This window comes from Zonotrichia leucophrys, chromosome 7 (assembly GCF_028769735.1).
Source record: "Zonotrichia leucophrys gambelii isolate GWCS_2022_RI chromosome 7, RI_Zleu_2.0, whole genome shotgun sequence".
NCBI classification, from domain to species: domain Eukaryota; kingdom Metazoa; phylum Chordata; class Aves; order Passeriformes; family Passerellidae; genus Zonotrichia; species Zonotrichia leucophrys.
Window position 1 is genome coordinate 35643996 of NC_088177.1, and position 24097 is coordinate 35668092.

General features: G+C 40.9%; 1 protein-coding gene across 11 annotated transcripts in view; it reads left to right on the plus strand.

Annotated features, from left to right (window-relative positions):
• KALRN (kalirin RhoGEF kinase) overlaps nt 1-24097 on the plus strand; it is a 464736-nt gene that overhangs the window by 196117 nt on the left and 244522 nt on the right. For all 11 annotated transcript variants that reach the window (XR_010440959.1, XR_010440958.1, XM_064717937.1 and 8 more), the window contains exons 7-8: nt 17028-17150; nt 23882-24073. Coding sequence is in view for 9 of the 11 variants with exons in the window: in XM_064717937.1 (XP_064574007.1) it covers nt 17028-17150; nt 23882-24073 (315 nt within the window). In the remaining 2 variants the exon portion in view is untranslated. The remainder of the gene's footprint in view (nt 1-17027; nt 17151-23881; nt 24074-24097) is intronic.

Sequence of the window (24097 nt, forward strand, 5' to 3'; positions counted from 1 at the left end):
ATACAGTCACCAGCTGGACTGAGCTGAGGGTCTGCACTGTAAGCTGCTCACAGCAGAGAGAGGAGCCGCTCTAACACTGTGGGGGTCAGCCCCAACAGGAGGCAGAGGGGGCTTGGCATGTTCTCTCTGTCCTCACCTCCCCTTCTGCTTCCTGACTTCCCACACAGTCCACTACGCAAAGGAGAACTCCAAAAGAAGGAGTTAGAAATGCCACAAGTGAATTTCATTGGAAGCTTGCGGTGGGAGAAACATTTTATTTGGATCAGGCCAGCTTTGTAGAAAGTCTAGTGGCAAACCACAGGCCACATCTAGTCTTCAAGGAGCAGTGAAGTAGCAGGCTTACAGTTAAAACCATCAGCCCCGTGTAAACCAAGGCTTCCCTTTGAAAAACACAGCTCTGCCAGTGATTTTCCCTGTGGAGCAGGCAATGGGAAGCTGTGCAGGCTGCTGGGGCTGCCCTGGTGCTGCTGCTCTGCAGGGAGAGGGAGCAGAAAGTGTGGATAACTTGCAGCTCCTGCTCCACAGCAGCTGTAGCTCCCATTTCCCAGGTGATGTGACCAGCCTGGAACAACAGAAAGAGTTCAGTGAATGGAAGAGTGATGGGAATGTGATAGACAATGCAAAGTTCATAGATAGGAGACAGGTTTGGAGGGGGGTATAAGCAAATGGTGAAGAGGAATAGGGTGCAGTAACAGCTGCAGCAGTTCTGCATCCTGCTCCCTGTGCGAGTGTGGGCAGTGACACCACAGCACTGCCTTCCTCCCTTCTCACACCCACCTCTGGCCCCTTCCTCAGGCAGGTCTGCTTGAATAAGGGAGCTGATGTGTTACTCTGCTGAGAGGGTGCTATTAAACTCGGGCCCCATGGAGTGAAATAAATAATGTGACATTTGGTTTCTCAAGGAAGAAAGTCACACCTATGTCAGCTGTACTCAACTCCTGTCCAGTGTACAGTGGCAATTCCTAATGAAAGTATTGGGAAGACTCCTATTAGTTGTCAGCAGAAGCACATTATACCCACTAACTAAAAGCGTGCCCATTCTGAAGTGCCAGATGAAATTTAGGAGTTCCTAATTTAGAACATCATTTGACACCAGGCAGAGTTAGTCTAGAAAAATACAGAGAAGCTCTAGCTCAACAGCCAAGTCAGTGAGATAGAGGAATATCCAAGAATAAATAATCCAAGTATTAGAACCGTGCTCATACTGGTTTTGGAGTGTTACACCTGCCAAGGGTTCATGTTCCTCAGAAGGAAGGAATGTTCTGCAAGCTACTCTTTGTCTAAAAAGATGCAAGATGGCTTTGGTGGATAATAGAATGCAAAATGTGGAAATGCATTGTGTGATTTAGGTGGGAAAAAATGGCTTTAAAAATGAAACATTGATATCTTGATGTTTGAGAGAAAGGAAACTATCAGTACATTTGTGATTATATGACATCCACTTCAACTGTTTTGTACATTACTTCCCCATGCTGCATTTGAAAATCCTGATGCTGTATGTTCTGTAATAAAATGCATTACAAAACTGATGATATGATCCTTCTTGCTAATAGGAGGCAGTTTATTTTATTACAGTCCATTAAGTAGAGCAATTGTAGCTGCCCTTTTAGTCAAGGGAAGCATTTCCTAGAAATGGCTCCTAGCTGACTTTCTGGAAAAGCAGTATAAGAAAGATTAAAAACCAACTTTGCTTTCTTTTGCATTCCACATCACCTCTAAGTTTTTGTCTTTTAGCAGTGTCAAAAGACCCTTGAAGTGATGCATAAAGCAAATGTATAGAATTTTCCTTTTTGCAACATGCCATATTAACCCTTAAGGACTTGCATAATTCCAGCAGGCACAGCACCTGGGACAGGCTTCTCTGACTGAGATAAAATCCACTTAGTGAAGGACCATTTCCTCTCTCTTATTTCACTGCTGGAAGCACTTGGTTTCTTTGATCTGTGCTATGTGCCATATATACAATCACCTCAAAGACTTCATGTGAATTATTGGCTTACAATTACTGTGAGAGGGATGTGTCCCAGGGAGTGAGAATGGGAAGCCAATGAGGATAGTTCTGAGAAGGTGGCAGAGGAGCCTTTCATATGTGAAATGAATAAAAAATGAAGGAGTTCTGGGGAGGTGGTTAATTAGGGCTGGGGAGGAGGCAGGAAGCACATTAAGAGGGGACAGAACCACAGTCAAGATTAATAATGAGAGCACATCTGAAGTACATATGCCCTATGTGCTCTTTGACTATGAAGGGATTTGTTACTGAATGAATAGTATTTAGCAGTTAACAGTAATAATCATACAAGCATAATAATAATGGATTAGACATGGGTTTTTGTATAGGATTTAGATTTCATTTAAGTTACGTGAGCACTGAATTGGTGTGCAGAACTCAGCACGCTCTGGATTTTCCATCTAAGTACTTAGAGCATGAATATCAGAACAGCACAGTGAGTGAGCATTGCAATAAGGAGCTTTCCTGGAGATTCTGAGCACGGGGGATGTTGTTAGACCTGAGGTAAGCTCCGTAGGACTTCTGCCATGAAAGGATTCAATAAGCTTAGTGTCTTCTGCAGAGGTATTTGACTGAGGGTCTAAGTGAGACTCATTTAAGCATATTTCTGTCATCCTTAGCCTATTTCAAATGTCTTTGCAGAGAAAGGATAGGGCCTTGGGGTACAGATACTGCTGGGGAATACTGGCTGTCATGTTTTTGAACATCCACATGTTTGCAGAGGGCTTTATAAGAAGAGTGACCAAGAATTTACTGCAAAGCAAAAATGAAATCGCTTACCTGTAATTCCAGAAAAAGACTTCTCGGAGTTGTTGGTGGTACCTTCCCCTCTCAGCCCAAAGCAACTGCTTCTCCCTTCAGGTGAAACAATTCAGTTTCAGATTAGTTTTAGCTGTAACCCTGATCTAGTTGCATTTTGATGCTCGAGGTCTCCCTGAGTTGTCTGCTAAAAAGACAGAGGCCTGGCTTTGTAAAGCAGAAAGAGTTTCAGCTGCTACTGAAATCTGTGAGGGACTCGAGATCTCTGTCAGAGCTCCCCCTGAGTGAGCTGGAGCACTGTGGCATTCCCTGGTCCCAGCTGCTGGCTCTGGCTCCAGCCCTGCTGGTGGCAGGGTCAGCCATGGCCACCCACTTATGGTAAGGGGACCATGGCTCCATCTGTCCATGCTGGTGTCCCCATCCCAGGATTCTGGTTGTCTTAGTTCACATCTGCAACATTTGCCATGACTTGCAATAGTCCTGATATATAAATAACGAGCTTTGAAACCAATTCCTGACACAAATGGTTCTTATTTTTATTATATAATATATAGATCTCTGCATTTATGGATCTGGAATAGACATTGCTCAAGAGTCTTTGAATTTAGTCAAAGTACTTTAAGTTCCCTTAACATTTTTGTCTTTTTTCATGCAATGGACTCTTGAACAGAGCACGTAGTGTCTGTTCTCTCCTGAAACCTTGTTTCCAAATCTGGCATCTTCTCTCCCATGCTGCCAATGACAAATGCTTTATTTTATAATCTGAAGTTTCCCTTAGCATATGGTGCCTTTTTTTGCTATACAGATTCTCACCAGACAACTGTTCATAAAATCAGGCTTGGGATGGCAGTGTTGGGAAGAAAAGTCAGCTATCAGCTGAAATAAGCTGCCATGTGGATAGAAGGTCATCATGTCATCCTATGCTTTGTACTTAAGCCTGCTCTGAAACTAAAACAGCAGAGGGCAGGCCCCATGTTCAACATGAAGTGTTTGCTCTGGCGCATCATTTCTAATACAGGCAGAACACAGAAAATAAGTGCAGATAGGTCCCTAAATTGTTGGATTGGTAGACACCATTTTACAGTATCAGATCATAAATTGTTGGAAAGATGATTACATAGGTGATATGGAAAGGAGGCTTGAATTGAGACTGAGCTGGTGTATAAACAATAAATACTTGAGTGCGTGTTTGTATGACATCTAGCACAGTGAGGTCCTGAATCTGACTGGTATATTTGTTGTTTCCAACAAAGAAATGCATATTTTCAGTTGAGAATGGAGATGTAAAGGTATGAAAACATTCCTATGGAACACATATGTATACCCACAGAGGATTTGGGTTGCTTTGGCACACACTGGGAATATTCTGCTTCACTTAAGCTGTTTTGAGCAATAACTCTTCTGATAGCATCAATCAAGGACAGACAAAAGACCAACACGGGAAGTGCATATCAAAGGGGGAAGCTGTACATCTATTCTTAAAAATCTGTGTATTTCCCCAGATGAACCTATGCCAGCTCTAATCACTTGCATTTAATTACTTCACACTTCCTAGAACAAAGGAGGCTCTAATAAACAGGTGAGAATTGAAAGCATGTAGCAATAACTCTATTGTAGCAGGTTTTAATTAACTTTCAGTGTTTATTCAAATGTGTTCTTTATCATGTTTTTTTCTGTAGCATTTTAAAATAATTGAATTTTTGCTACTGAGTGCTGGTCCTGCTTTGTCTTGAAGCACCTCAGTACTCGTTGGCATAGGTAAGCCACTATGAGGTGTTCTAATGCAGCTGGATAAACAGTACAATGTTCTGAATGTATCTTTACTGATATTTTTTGAAACCTTAGTGCTGGCATAACAGGTTCATGAATGATCCGTATTACTTGGGTTTACCTTGTCTCAGAATTTTTTTTTTAAAACAAACCAAATAAAAGAAGAAAGTTTGCCTAGAAGCAGAAAAAACATTATAACAAGGGGTGGTTGTGCACAGAGCGTGTGTTGACAGCTCATTGTGATGCTGTGAGCGTAGATGTCATGTGCTAAAGAGATTTCATAGTGGAATCTGCACCTTCCCTTTTGGAAGGCTCTGAGAGTGGCAGTAAACTGTGTCAAATCTGCCATTTCCATCACCTAGCCAAGGGCACCAAAGAATCCTTGGGGAACTGTGGGGGCAAACCTTCAGCATCTATAACAATAAATTACTTGCAAACCCCTTCATCTTTAAGAGAAGGATAAATCCTGTCTAGCCTGCATCTCTCAGTTCAGAACCTGCATGCTGGCACTTGCTGTCTTTGCAGGCTGCAGTTCTGAATGAAAGATGCTGACATCTGCTCTCTTTAATCGGAAGTCACTTTCTGACAGGTTGCTAATGCCATCCCCAATTTGTTGGTCCCAATGTAAAGTGAAGAGTTGTCGGAGCGGGAAGTGATCCTGGTGGGCTCTGTGGGAAGTGTTCATTACTTTGACCACTGCTGGTCACGCTTAATAAGATCCCGTTCTTGGTACCTGTAGGGAAAAAAAATTTTGCAAGATCAGGAGATCATTATAGATGTTTTTACTTCCCTCAAAGCACAAACAGAGCTTATTTCTGCTAATTGGACTGCAAAAGAAAAAAGTCTTCATTATTAGTGATGCTCCAAAGGAGCTTGCAGCTTCTCCACCGTGTCAGGCCTGCTACTTTCCTATTTATCAGTCAAGACCTGGGGGTCTTCCCTTGTGTGCCAATAGCATTGTGAATGTTTGCTTTTCTGTCTTTCCATCCATCAGTAGAAAGCTTGGGGACAAAGCTAATAACCACAGGACAAATTCACAAGTACACACCAAATGCTTTGTGCTGCTCCTACAACTGAAGGCAGCTACAAGCCCCATTTTGCCATCTGGTTTGAGGAAGTGTGGGATTGCCTTGCCTGCTGAGCAGAGCAATACAGAGATCAAGGTAAATATATATATATCAGAAATCCTCTTCCTTGTGGCTGTGATTCTAGTGGTGAATGTCACCTTCCATTGCCGTAACCATCACTTCTTTCTCTGTGACAAAGGAGCAGGATGCTTTTGTAGCCTCCTGTTGACATTTCTGTTTCTCCTGCAACAAGTCTGCTGCTGGTTCAACAGCTCTGAGGGTACAAACTTCCTTCCTTAACACTTCCATGACCCAAGTTCAGGCTCCAGAAGCAAAGAACACAAGAATCTTCTCAAGGCATTTGTACTAATTTTTCAGATGTGGACAGCTGTCCATCAGGAAGGGCAATCTTCTTCCAGACACTGATTTCTGTTGAGCTGGATTGGCACTGGAGCAGCAAAATTAAATGCAAAGGATGCATAGTTCAAAGCTAGAAATTGGGAATTAAAAACCACAGGGGTTAACTGCCTTGCCTCCTGTTGCACAGGAAGCCTGTCCTGCAGTGGGAGTCCCGATGTGATGTGTAAAATAAACATCTCAATGCGTTCCTTCTTTCTCTATTAATTCATTCTGCCCTGTGCTGCCAGATCCGGTGGGGTTTTTTTCTTTTATTGGCAGATAAACATGTTGCCTGCACAGCACTTGGAATTGAACCTGATCGTTTTGATGGGAATGTAAAATCACTAACAATGCCTCACTCCGCTGCTGCAGCTCGGGGTGAGGAAGAGTTGCGCGTTTCCTTCATGCTGAGCATGCCCTGTAGCACAGTTACTGTCAGGATCTTTAGCTTGTCACAGTGACCCCGAGAAAAGTTCGAAAGTCTCTTTTCCCAGCCCGGCACTTGAAGAAGTGTCAGAGCTCTTCATTTCTCCGTCTCAAGGTTGTTTATTGTATCTTATCTATAAAATTCTTTCTCCTGTCCCGCCGAGGTCCATCCAGCAGGACAGTTCCAGGCACTCTGCCTGCCCCTGGGGCAGTGTTATGTATTTATACTAAAAACTAGGTATACAATGTTTACAATTACTTTCCAATACCTATCACCTATGTTAGACAGTGAGCTTCTACTCTAAACCAATCTGTAAGTGCCAACATCACAGCAGAAGATGGAGGCCAAGAAGAAGAAGGAGAAAGGCTGGACACACCCAGTTCTCTCCATCTTGCCTCCCGAACCCCCATACCAAAAACCCCAAAATCTACTTTTCCACCCTGTGATAACTTCACTATTATTCTACCTAAACTGTTTTGGCTTGCTGATCTTCATATAAGGTTGGTAATTTGCTCCACGGGTCATAATCAAAACCACAGGTGTTTTGGGCTCCATGCCAGGGCTTCTGAGCCCCCTGGCAGGGTCCTGGACAGCCAGAGGGATGTCCTGGGTTCCCACAAGTTACAGCACCTGGGGCTGCCTCTGTCCCACTGACACTGGGGCATCCAGCACAACTGGTGGCCTCTCAGTGCAGGGGGCACAGCCCGAGCCATGGCTCTGTTCCTGCTCTGTCTCCAGGCTCCGCAGCAGCCGCCTCGCTGCCCGTGAGGAAGCAGCTCCGCAGCCGCTGCGGCTGAACTGGAACATGGTGTGCTCTGCTATTTGTAGTTTCCTGCTGCCGACACTGGATACGCAGTTACTATTCCTCCTGCTTCCTCCTCGAACATTAGAATGGGTCCAAAAATAATTGAAGGCAGTATGTTCTGATGGAATATTTTTGCATTTGCAGAAATTTCCTCCTTCTTCCGCTTGCCAATTTTGATAGGGAGCATTTTGAGACTGTTTCAGCGTCTCTGACTTGGCACCGCTGGGAGGCACAGGAACGCTCCCCTGATCAGTATGGCACAAAAATCAGTTTGGGCACCTGAATACAGACTTAAACTCATTTTTAAGGATGATTATAGCATGTTTTAACCACAAACTTCTTTAGCTTTAACTAATGAAGATGAGAAGACCCAAATGCTCTAGAGGGTAACAAAGCCCACACATCTAGGCAAAGATGAGAAAGCTAGGTTATTTTAAACTTATTGCTTTGATCCTCAAAAAGGTTAGGTGGCAAGAGACTAGCTGTCAGGAAATAATGTAATTAAGCTGTACATGAGGTTCACAGACTTATTGTACAGCATCTTTCAGATGTAGTGATGTGATTATTTCTAAATTGATGTCTTCCTGGCCTGGCTAAAATGCTTTCAATGGCCCACACTTGGCAGAGCTTGGGGTCTTAAAAGTGTGTCTTAAATTACCCTTTATATCTATTTCTAGAGAGCAGATAAAGGTGGGTGTACAGCTGAGAGGTTGTCTTCTCTGGAGCTGATGGAGTTGAAGAGGAAAAACCAGGAGCATGGTCTGTGGATAGCTTCCAGAAGTATCAGTGTAATTTTAAACCAAGTGGCTCTCACTTTTCTTCTTACAAATCATGCACATTACAGAGAATGTAATTCAGAAATATTTTCTTGAACCCTCATGTCTTGCAAGACCCCTCTGTATTATTTGGCACCAGAGTCCTGGATGCCTCATGTCCTGCACAGGTGCTGAAGAGGTGTCACAGACAAAACAGTCTTGAATTTAGGAATTTTGCTCCATTTAAAGCTTATGAACACAAACTTCTGATCTTGATTTGGGTGTTGAAAGGAAAAAGCAGGACACACTGCCATAAACACCTACTTTTCACCAGCTTAAATTTCCCTCATTTATGTCTTGGTTTATACCCAGTCCATCAAAAGTTTTTTTGGTGGGCTGGTGGGCAGCAGGGCATGTCAGGGATAATATTCACATAAGTTTATTTTTGCTGCTATTACAGCTATTCTCTGATGCCTATTTTTTTTTTTTATTGCTGTTGTTCCTTAGAGTTTCTGCTCTGACACGGGCCACTCGTCCCTCAGGTGTGACCACACAGTGTGTCTCCAGCACAGTGTCCCTCAGAACCCCACAGTGTCCCTCAGCACCCCAGTGCTTAGCGTCTCTCATTTTCTTTCCTTGACACTTTGTGTCCAGGTGCTCCCTGTCTGATGGATGTCCCTGGCAGCATGGTCAGATGATTCTCCCTGATGGCGCCTCCCCTGGTGCCAAAGCTGGTAGGAAGTGGGTGATGGCAGCTCAGGACTCCCTGAAGGCCACCTTGTGAGATCCAGGGGCACTGCTGAGGGGACAGTCAGGTGTTTAAAGCTGTGGTTACACCCAGCTGCATCTCTGGACCTCAGACACACATGGGTTTGGTAGAGGAAATGCCACAATTCTGGTACAAACCAGTGAACATCTGTCTGGCTGGTTTGTTCTTAGTGGCAGCTATTTGGAGTCACAGGAATGTTACACATTCAGCCAGGAATAGAACCAGGGTCTATAACAAAGTCACCAAACTCCTACAGCATTTTCAACTGAATGAAAATTTCTTCTGAAAACTGAAAGGACAATCTCCATCTGGGGAGGAAATTTTCATAATTTACACTGTGTTTTCCATTCATGTGGCTGTTTTCTGTTTATATCTTTTAGTATTACATTTCCTATCCAACCAATGAATTAATTTCCACCTAGACAGCAAGCAATTCTCTGTAGATGATCTGTGCCCAGAAAAGGCCATTTCCATTTTAAGGAACAGAGAATCCTTTCCAGGAATGCCTGAGTGTTTGATGTTACTAAGTGTGGTGGAAAGGTGCAATATCTAAAAAGCAAGCAAACAATGCAGATGTATAAAAACACAACCAGATGTCATTAGTTGTATTTATATGTTCAGGATCTGTAATTTTCTCCCACCCTCAACCATAAAACTCCTACTTCACTATTCAACATTGTAGGAATCAGATGCCTTACTTTGTACATGGCTGTGGCTTGATATGTGTCAGGAAAAAAACACACAGATCTCTTACTCTGGCATTTAGTGGGAACATTCAGTGTGAGTATGCTGGAATTGGTGCTCTGCTATAAATACAAAGCTATTTGTCACGTCACACATCTCGCTAATTTTCTAGTGGGTTGATAGTTGGGCCCATTGTCTGGAATAATTTAATGTGCTGTAGCCTTACTTACTGTACTCTATGAATCATATACACAGATATTCATAATGGAAAAACTGTGTTCATGCAGCATTGAGGTTTACACAAATACAGCTGTGGGTCTGAATCTTCAGCTGGTGTAAATTGGCCTCGTTGGAACGACACCAATTTATCCTGGCCGTGGACTGCACAGAGCACATGTGAAAGGGAAAGATCTGGCAGAAGGATTGGCTTGTCCGTCACCATCTGTAAACACGAGACAAACACAAAAACAAACACAACGTTGCATTTAGGCCCTGGCTGAGCAAAGCATTTAGATGTATGCAGAGTTCTATTTTAAAGCTGCAAGTGCTTTGATTTAATTAAGGCTATATTTATAAAGTGGCAACAGGAATTACAGCAGATTGGAGGTCTTTATATTGAAACAATTTTCATAAAATTTGTTGATTAATGAAAAAAAAATTAGATGTGCTATCAAAGTTTTCTTTAAGTGCAAAATTTATTCTGTAGCCAGTACCCTCCTACCTGAGCACAGCCATTTTCCTGGTGACTGTGGAGATATTCAGCCCACTGTAAGGGCCCTGTGGGCACTGCTGGACATTAATGACCAACCTCACTGCCAGCTTTTCTACAGCCCTGCTCTGCCTGGCCACAGGCCCTGCTGAGCCAGATACTGATCCATCAACTCATTTTGTGGATGACCTGAGACTTCTCTCATTGCTGTGGGCCTGGGGCTGCATCTGAGCCTGGTTACCCTCACTGGGCCTGATCCTGGCCTGCTGGTTGACTTCATAGCTAAAGCTTGGACTTGTCTTGTCACCAGAACTCATATAATGTCCTCTTGCTTAAGTCTTGTTGCTGTCAGTTGTAAACCTCAGGGGCTGTGGGACAGGCTCTGGTTAATGAGCCCCCTGTTCTACCTGCTGAGTCTTTATTTCTGGCTCCTGATCCCTTTGGGACCAGCTTGCCTGGACAGCCCGCATCAGTGCTCTCTTCTGCTGAATTTAGCTCAGGGGCTTGACTGGAGGGATTTTTCTGTATTCCAGGTAGAAGTCCTGATTCTTTAGACTGTTGGCATTTCCCATGTGCTCCTTCACAGAGGTGTTGCACTTCTGCTGACCTTTCCCAGACGTTTTGGTGACCTAGACATATGGCTGGTTCAAATTAAACTGTAGTTTTGATTCTAGTCTGGAGACATTGGGGGAGTTTCTTGAATGCCTTTTATAAAGTTAGCTCACATGCAAATTTTTCCTGGATCATGCCCTTGCATGTCAGTAGACTATGTGAGTACCACAAATCTGTTACCCAGTATTCTTTTTGTTCAAATGCTGGCTAAATTCAATTGTAAAAGATGTGAGAAATATGCCTTGATTTTTGTTTAATTGAGTTGTTGAGAATACTTGAACTCCCTTAATGAGATAGGAATAGACCTTGTAGCTGGAAACTTTGTAAACCTCAAGAGAGGCACTCTGGCAGTCACTGTTGTGTGTGTGTTATTGTTTATATTGTGGAAATATATAAAAATGAACTTGCTTAGCTGTACATGCTCTGAGAGTGGAACTTTCCACTTTCTGTTGTAGATTATTCAGTTTAACACTGGCTGGACAGTTTTGAAAATACCAAATGCACATGGACTCTTAAATGGACCTTCCTTTAATAAGCAATGTATGCTTACCTCTAGCATTTCCCAACCTGTGAATCATGGATATTAAGTTCCTTAGTGGTTGGTAAAGGTATTTGATAAAACAGATTTATTCTTTGAAGACCTTAAGTGGCTACAGTGCTTCCCTTGAAAAAAATTATGGGGTCTACAGATTGGAAGAGATTGGAAAGCATTGATCTAAAAGGGATTTCACCTGGCATATAATTACTGATCTACCCTCTCCACAACTACAGGCAGGACATTCTTTTAGATTAACATTTTTTGTCTCTTTGTTAGCAGCATATGGGTGCATGTTGAGAGAATGCATTTATGACTACCTGGATTTCAAAACCCTGTCTTGTCTTTTCCCTAAGTGCTCTTGAACTTGCTTTTATTCTGAACATCATCTGAGTTGTGCTTGTCAGAGCAAATCACGTAAACACTACTGGTCTTTGTCAGTATTTGTGCAGGGAACTACCAAGAGAAAAGATAGTGAGGCAAAGCAGAAGGTACTGACGTTGGTCCGGCAGCTGTTGCTCTCCCATTTTTATATCTCCTTTTCTAGAACTGATGCCAGAAGCACTGCACAAGTTATCCTAAATGATGTCAGCTGGAGTATTTCCAAAAAAGAAATAAAATCAACATTTCACAAAGTCCTTAGGGTTAGTCCTTAGAATCTCAGTTGGGATTGAAAAATACCCATGAACTAAAACAAGTGCAGAGAAAGACTGTGTATCTTAAGAAGCTTCAAAAGAGCTGGGCTGTAGTAAAACAAACAGCAGAAGAGACAATGACCCCACCCGGTCCACACTGGGAAAGGTTTAACACCTGGGAGGAATTTTTAACTTGTAGGGAAATGTTGACCAACCGAAAATGTGTATAGACTGGATATGAGCCTTATGTAGATCAGAGAGTATGTGAAGAGCTCAGTAACAGGAGCAGAAAGTTTTTGGAATTGCTTATCATAGGAGGTGCTGGACTGTAGCACTTCACTAGCTTTCAGGTGGAGCTTCATCCCTTTATGAAAGGAAATTTTATCCTGTGGTTGGCTGCCAAATGCAGTGATTGGACCTGATCTGAATGTCCCTTTGGAACTGTTTTCTTTACATGTACCCTATATTGTTCCTCAAGATTATATTGCTATAATGGTTATCATTCTGCCCTTAATTAACCATATGAGTTTGATATTTATGGCTCAGAACTTAGAGAGAAGATGATTTGCTACAAGCCAGTTCATAATTAATTCCAGCCCTAGTAGAGTGTTCAATAGATTTGGGATTTATTATTTCCAGCATGTATAAACAATTTCATTAATAAATATGTTCAGTTCACTGGCTGCCAAGGCCATGAGGACTGTAATCCTCCCATCAATACCACTGGCATGGGGTGTGCTGCCAGCCATGTGCTGGGCCCATCAACCTGTGGTGCTCTGCACCACTGTGTTCAGAATCCCGTGCTAATGCTCCTCAGCAAGCACTGACAAAAGCCAGAAAGCAGAGGTTTTTATCTGAAATTATGTTATAAATCTCATTTTAGCTGATGTAGAGCTGGACTGTGCACAGCCTGCATACATGCTGTTCCATATCCGTGTGTTTCTTGTCTGTTCTCAAACAGCTGTTCTCACCCTGTTCTCACTGGCCTGCCAGATGTTACAAATCCAGGGAAAATATGGAGTCACATTCTCTCTCTGTAGGACTTATCCATGACCAGCTTGAGTCCTGCTGTTTGGTCTAACACTTAACCTGGATTTTCTAGTAACTCATCAACTATGATGACAAAACATGAGGTTAAGAACTTGTTGTTGCCAGCAGGACTGATGCTGGAGCTGTGATCTGATACCCTAATCTCAAGTGAAGTTGTCTCAAGACCACATCTATAATAATTACTGGTGCTTATATGATCACTAGGGACAGTGAGGCTAGATTCTTAAAACGCATAAAGAAGAGACCCTTTGGATCATTCTTAGTTCTTCTGACTCTCATAAAAGACTAATTTCCTTAATTAAATGTAGCACTTCACATTCTTCAGCACATGCATTCAATTTTCTTTAGGTATTTTTAGAAACAGGTCTACAAGAGATAATCACACTGAAAGTTTATCTTTTTTTTAAGTGTGCTTAATCCTCCCCCCTGCTTCCCAGTCACTGGAAAACTCCTAAGTACTTAACTGGTCTCCAGATTATCTACAGCAATGTGGAGAAGTGCCAGTCTGGGAGACACTGAGGACAGTTGGTTCATGTGTTTTTAGTGATGTAATGTCCAATCTTAGTTATTCTGTGCTGCTGTTTAGTGTGAATTCATGACTGCAGGAGTGATTAGAAGGCTTGAGAGCAGAATTATTTCACTGGCAGTCAGCATGACTCCAACTAAGAAATCACAGGAATAATTAAAGATCCATTCATTTTGTGATAATCACTAGACTAGGTTTGTTAAGAGTCTTTTTCATGGATGGGATGAGATCAACTGATACAGTGCTGTATGGCAATGTTAGAGTGACACAGAAAACCTGTTTGCTGAGACACTATCTGGCTTTAACTGATCTCACGGGGCACATTCTCCACACTTTGATATTTATTGTATTAAAAACTCATTCCTTTGGCAGGGAAACTGACTTGTCAGAGGATCTTGAACATTTTTCCAGGAGCCCACATTAGCCCCTTGAAGCTGGGGCAGTCCTTGCAGGGTTGAGAGAAACAGCAATTGTTGGGTCATTGCCATGTTCACATCTGTAATGGTGCGTTTTAATTAAACAAACGAGGCAGCACACTCACTTCAGGAACACAGGAAGCATCAGAGTTTCTCATGTGGAAAACAGGTTTCACTTGAAAGCTTTCAGGAAATATTGCTGGTAATATGGGCCAGGCCAGACAATGCTGACAAACCTTCATATCAAAACCTCCTGGCCACGCATTGCAAACTCTCACGGCAATGCACATTTCATCCGCTGTTTTTGGAGTCTCAACTTGGAGTCACATTATTATGAGAAAATAGTTTAAGACCATTTTGGAGTTTTTGGTCAAAGAAAAATGTTTGAAAACACAATCCATTGTATCTCAAAAGTAAATAAGGCCCCATTTTTAGGTAATTATTTAAATCCCGTCATTGTTAAGGAAATCTTGTGACCTGTGGTACTGTGTAATACTTACATATCTCATCATTGAGTTCTATTGCTCAGTGTTGCTCAAAACTCTTGAAGGACATCCTTTAAACTGTTGTTGTTATATTTCAGCTGATTTAACAAGACAAAAAAAAGGCAAATAATCTCTTAAACTTCCTTTCTTTTTCTTAATAGTTTATTATTTTACATTAAAAGGGAGAAGCATGGTTTAACTTAAGCTAGGTTCTCATCCTTCAATAAGTGTATAGATTAGATAAAGGAAATGCTCCCTATCCACAGAGCAATAGATTACTTGTTTGAATTGCTTGTCTTAAAAAGATCCTGATTTGGCTTTGCTGAGCATAAAATATTAAATTTACTGTTTATTTTTAGTGGATTGCTGCCAATTTTCTTTTCCCTGACTGTCTTTAGATTGTTTAAAACATTAAAAAAAATGTTCTCATCAAACATATATCTACTTACAAGAAATCTCTGTTGGTCTTTTCTCAGAGACATAAAATCTTGTTGTTAGGACTTGAACTTGGCTGTTATGGAATTTTCCTTTCTCTTTTACCTTTATGTTTTTCCTGTCTTTTTTTTTCCCCTTTAAGTTCACAAGTGTGGCAAATTATGTTGTGCTGATGTTGCTTATTAAATGTTCATAAAGTGAGAAAAAGGAATCAGATGAGAAAGTTTTAATGTCTCCTCAGGTGTAGTAGGTAGTTTCATTCAGTTTAAATGGCAGTAAAGTTTGAAAGCTCTGACTTCATCCTTGCAAAAATTTTGTTACTTATATTTCCTTAAAAAATGCTGATAGGCCTGATCAGCTCCATGGGTAGAAAGTATCCATGGCATTGATAATACTTTAGACTTGCATCTTTATAACTTAAACCAAATTCGGCTTTTAGGGCTATTTATCAACAGAAAATACAAGGCTGATGTAAGCTCTCTAGCTGCAAGTGTATTTTCATAAATAAAAGATTAAGAATTCAGGCGTATGTGACAGTTTCTTGGGGACCAGGTCAGTGTAGTGTGTCTGGTGACACTTGGAATGTTTATTTTTCTTTTGTTGAAAGGGATATTCAGTGTTATTTTTGCAAATCCCCTCGGTACAGCAGAGCACTCCCAAGCTGGATTGAGTGCTCAGCATGAAAAGCTGTTTTTCCTGCAGGAATTTTGGTGACCCATGCAGGGCCTTTTCTCTCCTCCCAGGAGCCCATCTCCACAGGGAATGGGGAACTGACCCTGAGCAGCTACAGCAACACAGCAGTGGGCTCTGAGTGTGCTTCAGCTGTCACAGGTCAAAAGTTGTTATGCAGTGCTAAAGAACAAATCAGCTTTTTATTGGAGGACATGTAAATGATATAACAAAGATTTGGACTGATATTTGACCCTAAGGTGGTTACTTAGAAGCTGCATCACTGCCTTTTTACCTTAAAACACTTAGACTCTTTACACTTAAAACACTTTCTCTAAGACTGTCTAAGACCAGGGACTGCACTGACCTGACCTGTGCAGCCTCCGTAATTAGTTTTTCTTTTTTGTAATGAATTAATTAGTTAAGCGAGTTTTATTATTATTATTATTATTATTATTATTATTATTATTATTATTATTATTATTAAAGAGTCCTTATTAATGGACAGTTCCCCAGGTTACTGGGATGGAGATAAGAAAACAGGCTTTGAAAGGGATTCTGCAAAAAAAAATATTTGCAGAAAAGATCTGCGATTGCAATTGCCTGCAGAGCTGCAGTCAGGAGTAAAGAATGCAAAGTTCTCACTTTGAATGCATTTAGTCTCTGGCACAACACAGAACAAGCTAAAACATAAATGCACTATCTCTTAGCTGGCTTGTGACAGCTTATAATGAATGAATGGGCTGCAGATTGAAATGTCACACTGACATGCTTCTGAATAAGAAATGAGTTTCATCAGCTTTATTCAATATATTTCTATCTGTGTCTGAAGTACTGAACAATCCATTTTGCTTGGGAATACATTTGGAAGTGGAAGAAGTTCAAATGTGTGCTCTCTATAGATACTAATAAAATACTTTTTTTCTTTTTTTTCTCTTCATTCCCAAAAATAATAAACGGCAGAAAGGCTGTGTTCTGACTTTGAAGTTGGAATAATCTAGGAAATAAAAGTGTAGGAAGTCAGCTGGCTATTTGAATGTAATATTTGGAAACTTTATATATAGATAAAAAGAAAGGGGTTTGAGAAAATTGCATCACTAATATTTATTGAATTTTTGGTCCACTTGTGAATTAAAAGTACTTTATCAACTGCTAGATCTTTGGTCAATGAAGCAATCCCTGATTACTGTTCCCTCTGCTGACATTTTTCTGTATATGAAATTCCCATTACTTATAGGACAAGACTGTGTGATCAAGCTTACTGAATAACATGTTTAATAAATTATTTTTCCTGACCTATCTTTCTGTTACTAGTGAAATTTGGTGATAACTTCAATTCTTCCATTGCTCAGCAACAGTTTCTTTTATTGAGGATCATAGGTGAGATGATTTTGGCTGTGTTGCATACACATCTATCTCAGAAGAAGATTTTTATATTTTGCACTGTCTCTTACTGTTTCCTTCCTTGTCTAACTCTGTTTTATTTCCCTCTCTCTGTGTGAACCCTCCTAGATGTTCGACTGGATCAGCCACAACAAGGAGTTGTTCCTGCAGAGCCACACAGAGATCGGTGTGAGCTACCAACACGCCCTGGACCTGCAAACACAGCACAACCACTTTGCCATGAATTCCATGGTGAGTTGAGGGCACTGTGAGCAGCACAGGAGGCCACCTCCAGTGCTCAGGGAGTGAGGGACCAGTGAGAGGTGATGTAAGGAAGGTCAGGCTGGCTGTGGCAGCAGCAGTGTTGCTCTGTCCAGCCAGACACTGATGTATGGTAACTTCCTTGACTTAAGAGCAGCTCAGTCCTGTGGAGTTTGTTTACATTTTGCAGAGCAAATACAATATTTTTTAAGTTTTCGACATTTCTTTGACTGGGAATTAATGAGAGCTGTAGGATGCACTTTAATAATTTATACTTCTCCCTCCACAGAGGGTGGAGGTATACACCTTAAATATAAGATACTTTTCAAAACCTTGAAAAGGAGGCACTAATCAAGCTGTCAGTTGTGGCCACAGTGGGATTTTGCCTTTTTCTGTTGTTAATTGGTCAGAACTTTTGAATCCAACTCAATTTACCTTTCTGTTTCAAAAAAGAAAACCATCATTATGCCTTTATAAGTGCTTTGGTCATTCTCCTATTCTTTCCAGACATAAGGTTATTTGTCCTGGAAACTGCCCTGCTTTCAGCACAGAAATGAGGACAGGATGCATTGATGTTTTGATCATTGCAGTGAGATGGCAAAATGTACGTATACCCCCTGCTGCAGCTGTGCAGTGCAGAGATGAGCCCTCTCTGAGCACTGTCAGCTCCAGCAAAGCTTGCTCTGAGTGAGGCACTCCAGCAGGTGAAACCTCCTCCTGCTGTGCAGGGTCAGGCTGCAGCTGCAAGGGGCTGACACCTCAGGGGTGGCTGACGGTGGTGTAAGGCACGGGAGAGCCCCAGGGGAAGGCACTGGAGAGCAGCTGACTGAAATGGGAAAAAGAGATCCCGACTACCCCAGGAAGTTGAGGACCCCACACTGCTTTCATCAGGTTACAGGCATTAACCCTGGGGTTCTGGCCAAATTCCAGGTCAGGTAATTAACTTCTCTGACCTGAATTCCACAGGCCACTTCCACCTAGCCAGCTATTCCTCACTTCAAGCACTGTGCCTCGCTAGGGCATTGCATAACAGTGGGAGATGTGAAATGTTTGTAATGCCTATTAATGTGTTTATTGTGATTATATCAGAGCAGAGCACTCAAAACCAGGCTCTAGGCACATGGTAGTTAAACTTGCCCTCACAGTGCCATCTAGCAAAATCCAGGATAACATTGCTTCCATATAACACTGCTGCTCTCAGAGTCCCAATAAGTAAATGTGTCCTGGAGGTGACTGCATTAAAATTCATTTGACTTGTAAAATATGCAAATTCAGTCATAATTCTTCAGAAATACCATTAGAAGAGTCAGGCTTGAGGATCTCCCTTTATCCTTTTTTGTGCTAATAATACAACAAAATATGGTAATGTAAAATAATGGTGTCTAGTATTCTTTTCTTAAAATAACTGGGAGTTAGGCTTAGAAAGAGATCATTGCTGTTAACAGGAAATTAATGATTTTGGTAGAAATTTGATGTATAATTTAGCTGGATCCTTTTACATGCAATACATCAGCAACAGTTGGACTGAGAATAGCTCAGCTGTTTATTACTCAGAAGTATGAGTAATAAAATAATGAAATCTTGAGGCACTTTTTTTGGTTGTGGGGCTTGGGCTTTTTTATGGTATTGAATTTTGTTTTGTTTTGTTAACACATTAAAATCAGTATCTATTGGAGATCTGGAGGAGGACAAAGTAGCTAAAGATGGCTGCATGTTTAGCAGGGAAAAAGCCTACAAACTTCAGTGAAAGCTGGATCAGATCTTGGATCTCTGAGGTGTTTTATTTTGGTTGTGTTTGTTTTTCAGGGTCTTTTTTCTTTACACTGTGCCCATTGTCCTTTAAGCTTGGCATAACTAATAATAATTAAAATACAGTCTTCTTTTACAGTTCCTCTAGAAAATGCATATCCCTAATGTTTACTGGGTCATGCCTTTTGTTGCATGATCTTCCCGTACACCTCCATAGGCATGCTGTGACCTAAGCTCCCTTTTGGAAAAACAATTTGCTACTCTGTTTGTTACAATAATTCTTCCTTCTAAATGATCAATGTGGGATGTGGGAAATCATATATTTGAGGTAATAAACTGTAGTGTGGTATTTTTCTTTCAAATAAGGAGCATAGATTATTTTTTTTCCCTGTGATTCGAGGCAGTGCTTGTTTTCACTTCAGTTTCAAAATAAATTGTTACTCCTTATCACAGCTGTATAATGTTTATACTGAAGCAATAATACTTTTCACAAAGATGAATATTTAACTCAGACCTTTTTCAAGCAATATCAATTATCTAATAAATTCACTAGAAAACAAATCCTCAGTGTTCCAGTATGGCACAAAGCATACTAGGTGTAGCTCTGCACTTGTATACCTCGTGTACAAGCCATTTGTTCTGACCAAAGTTATTTGTATTTCCCTTGCCTGGACTTTTTTATGTCTAGATCTGATATTTTCCTTAAATTATGAGTTCGTGCTTTCTGCACACAAAAATGAGAGTATTCGGTGCTGATATTGCTGCTTGTCCTGTTGTCAGGGAATTACCTGACACCACACAGAGATCCATTTTATCCTAAATCACAATATATTTCTAACACATTACAATTATCATGTAAAGACTAATAATATCTGTTGAAAATTCCCAATATCTTACCTCAATGAATGGTATTTTTCGGTATGTAGGCTGAACTAAAATGCCATCCAATATTACATAGGCTACATGTAATTGGTCTTGTTATAGAAACTTAAAGGTCTTAAAGATGTCTCATGAGGGTTTTTTTTTGTCACTGAAATATTCTGCTTTGGATTTATGTGGTGGGCTTATTTCACATATAGTTTCTAAAGTCATGGTAGCACAGTATAAACTGGTTATTTTTTATTTTATTTTAAAGAAAAACCCTTCACCAATCAAATTTCACTTTCAGCTAATCTGCAGAACCCTTTTCTTGTAGCCCACCTTTGCTGCTTGCCATCACAGTAGCTCACCTAGTCCTCTAGGAAATGAGATGAACACTCCAGATTCCATGCAGATTTAATGCTTTCCACTGCTCATTTTTTGCATCAGGCATCCTTTTCAAAAATGTGTCACAAGAAAGTGTTGTCCCAGCCAGGCTTGGAGGGTTTCATTAGAGAGGAGGTGTCCCAGGATGCCCAGGAGGTGATCAGGGATGAATGCCTGTATTTCCCTGAGGGAGATCATTCCACAGTTGCAGCTCCACCTCTGTCAGTGCTCATTGCTGACACTGAGGGCTCTGATCTGGGAGGGACCTGGACGTGCACAGTGTTTGCTGTGCTGGTGGGACAGATGTGTCACAGCTGGGAACCAGAATCAGGGTCTTGCCTGGGTCACAGAATTGGGCTGAGAGTTGGTGGACAAAGATGGGAATGGGAGCTTACAAGGCACTGCTCAAGGCTTTTGTCAACTGCAAAAGAAAACTCTTACCTATCATGATATCCATCTACATGCAGGGAAATTTTGGTTTTGTTTTCCAGCCCAGTGGTTTTTAGAAGGTAAAAACTCCCCTTTTAGGACAGAAGTTTCAAAGTTGAAATAATGAGTTGTGTCAAAGTCATGGAACATTGCTGTATTTGAAGAAAATGTTCCCAAAGAAGTTTCGATTTCCTGTAGAAAAAGGTTGTTTTCATCCTGATTTTGATGAAATATTGCAAATAAAAAATTCCCATGAGAAGTGGCTTTGAAAAGCATGCAAGTACATGTAAAATAATTTTTGTTCAATGCTGAAAGGTACTTATTAGCTAAAATCTCAGTGCATCCTAGTGTCATGACTACAGAATGTCATCTGAGGTGCTTTTACTTATAGACAATATACTGTTTCCTCATTTTTTGTCCTATTGTGCTCTTATATAATTATAAATGATTGATCCCTGAGTGGTCCTCTTTGGGGACCCCTCTCAGGTTTGAAAGAAAGATGAGGTTAGGTTAAATTTAAAGTGAGACTTTCCATGCACTTACTATTGTGAATTTTCCAAGCCTAAAGGAAAAACAAAGTCACAGACATTAGTTGCTGTATTGAATTTATTTCCTGTTAAGATTGAAAGATCTATATAAGGGTGACACAGAAGAAATCTCAATTCACTCAGTTTATAGAAGTGAACACACCAGAGGGAAAGGAAAATTTAACTTTGTGAAATGTCAACAGATGAATTTCGTCAGCATAGATTTTCCATTTTACTTGAGAACGTTACACATTGGCAGATAAAGATGCTGGCTTACAATGTTTGTTCAGAAATGTCTTGCATTTTGTGGATTGTGGTCTGTTAAATGTTGGGGTTTTTCCTGAAAGTAAATTATGGATTGCCTTGAGGCCATATTGCATTTTACTTCAATCTGCTACAGCAATACAGAAGAGCCCATCACAGGTGATACTGCACTTAGGTGCATTTTTTGCTAAAAAATGAGCAGGAGAAGCTCAGGAGTCTCTGTTTTCTGAGCCTTTTCCACCTGGTGCACAAAGAATGGAGGCATGAGCCGGTGATTCCCAAACTGCTTCTTGCTTACTGCTGAAAAAGGTATGGAGTTAGTGGGTTGGTACCCTCCCATGAAAAATTCTCATATAGGAAAGAGACATTTTCATCCTTATCCCTGCATAAAAATACAATAGACATAACAATATATAAAACTATCTGACTTAAGAACTAGAGTCTCAGAACATCTGCTACAGTTCAGCTAAATTTTCCTTTACCCTCCTGCTGGTTAACACAGCTGTGCACTGGAGCCATCGGGAGCCCCAGAATTCACAGTTGTTCCCTCCATGCCCATTGCATTGCAGTGGCAGAGATAAATAAAAAATAAAAATAAATAAACACAATCAGGATGAAAACAACCTTTTTCTACAGGAAATTGAAACTTCTTTGGGAACATTTTCTTCAAACACAGCAATGTTCCATGACTTTGGCACAACTTATCTAAGTTTTAGCACCTGTAGTGATGCTGCACTACTTTCCACCAGGAGGATTGACCTGAAATGTTGCAAAATTATCTTGGCTGAGGTTTTACTCATGAAGGATTTCTGGGAAAAAGGCTTAAACATTTAGTATGATTTCCAGTTTCTAACCTAGAGGGACACAAAGAAATGTTGGACTGTGGCTGGTGGTCAAAATTTCAAATCACAGTGTCTTTTTTTAGTATACTTTAAGCTCCAGAGTAGTTTTGATTGGTTTCTCTAGTTGTAGTGAAAAAAGGTGGCTATTTCTTAAAAATTAATCTAACAATTTTGAGCCAAATCCAATTTTTAAGAAAAGACTTTGTGATAAGAGGAAAAAAACAAAACTGAAGGCTGGGTATTGCTTTAGATCTGTATTATTTATATGACAGTTGTCACAGCCGTGGTTCTACCAGGGAGAATTGAGTGGCTCAAAGGGCTGGGGCCCAATCTTTTTCCCATTTAGCACCTAGAGTTATGATGAATGTACTTCATAGGTATCCCACACACTTTGCAGACATACTTTGCCCTGCTTTACAACTTAGTTTGGACCTGTGCCTACCTTGGCAGTGCTCTGTTGCATTTCATGTTTGGATTGGCAGATATCTTTCCACGTTTTGCTCCCACTCACTCTGATGAGATCCTGCTCCAACAAACACTTCCATCTCTGATTTATTATTTGCCCATGAGTAATGCTGCTAAAATCATCAGGGCTGTGTCTGTCCTTGTGCCCGAGGGTCTTACAGATTCTACTCCTAGAAATTTCTAAAGCCCCTTGGAGTTGTTTTAGAGAGACAAGAAAGCAGCAGTAAGTCATCATTAGCAAAACATCTCAAATTTTGAGATGTTCCTTTCCTCTAGTGAGGAGGAAGGAGAAAGGAAAAGTGCTTACATCGAGTGACTTTCCAGGAATCTGCAGGACAGCTGTCATTTGTCTTGTGATGGTGCATCAGTGTGGGACACTGTCATGATGGCTATTTATTTTCAGCTTACATTCCTATGCAGAATGGGGGTATTGTAATGCAATTACATTGCTGTCTGAGGTTCAGTTTGAGAAAAAAACTATTCTTCCACTTCTTTGAGGCTGAATAAAAACAATAATGGAAAATTCTTATGAAAGAACAGAAAATATTACCCTTTTAGAGGCTTTTGAATCCTTCTAAATGCAGAATGGAGTTGAATAATATCTCTGCTGGAGAACAGCTTAAAATAGCCTGCAGAAAAGATAACATTTTAACTGAATACCATAATGTAGTAGACATTTCTATGGAAACACTTATATTTCTATAGGATAGCCTTATGAGCTCTTTTAAATTCTGTAAGACTTTTCCATTTGTTGACACTACATATCTATAAAGGATTATCAGACAGTTCTCAAAGGGCATAAAGCAAACCTTTTACCTATGAATATGTGGACATAGCATCCAGAAATATGAATTTATACAACAAAACTATCAGAAATAATATAGAAGCAATTAGTACACCCTAACAGGTGAGTGAGTAGCTGAAGTATGGCAAATTAATTTTACATAAATAAATTCAAGGAGAGAGGGGGAGATAACAGTGTTAGATAATGGCATAGATGTACAGAAAGAATCCAGAGGGATGTGTTTTTAGAGTGGAAGGTATTCTGCCTGCTATCCACGCATACTGAAGCAGGTGGCTGATTGCTCTCACTGAACTGCTTGGCTTTACTCCAACTGATGGTGCTTGGAATGTGTAATGAATGCAGAGGGTGGTCACAGTTCTTCCTTCTCTTTATTTATGTGTGCTTTTTAATTTTCAGAATGCCTATGTCAACATCAATCGAATCATGTCTGTGGCGTCAAGGCTCTCTGAGGCAGGCCACTATGCTTCCCAGCAAATCAAACAAATTTCCAGCCAGCTGGATCAGGAGTGGAAGAGCTTTGCTGCAGCTCTGGATGAGCGCAGCACCATCTTAGCCATGTCTGCTGTCTTCCACCAGAAAGCTGAGCAGGTGAGTGGCTCTGGGGAGGGACAG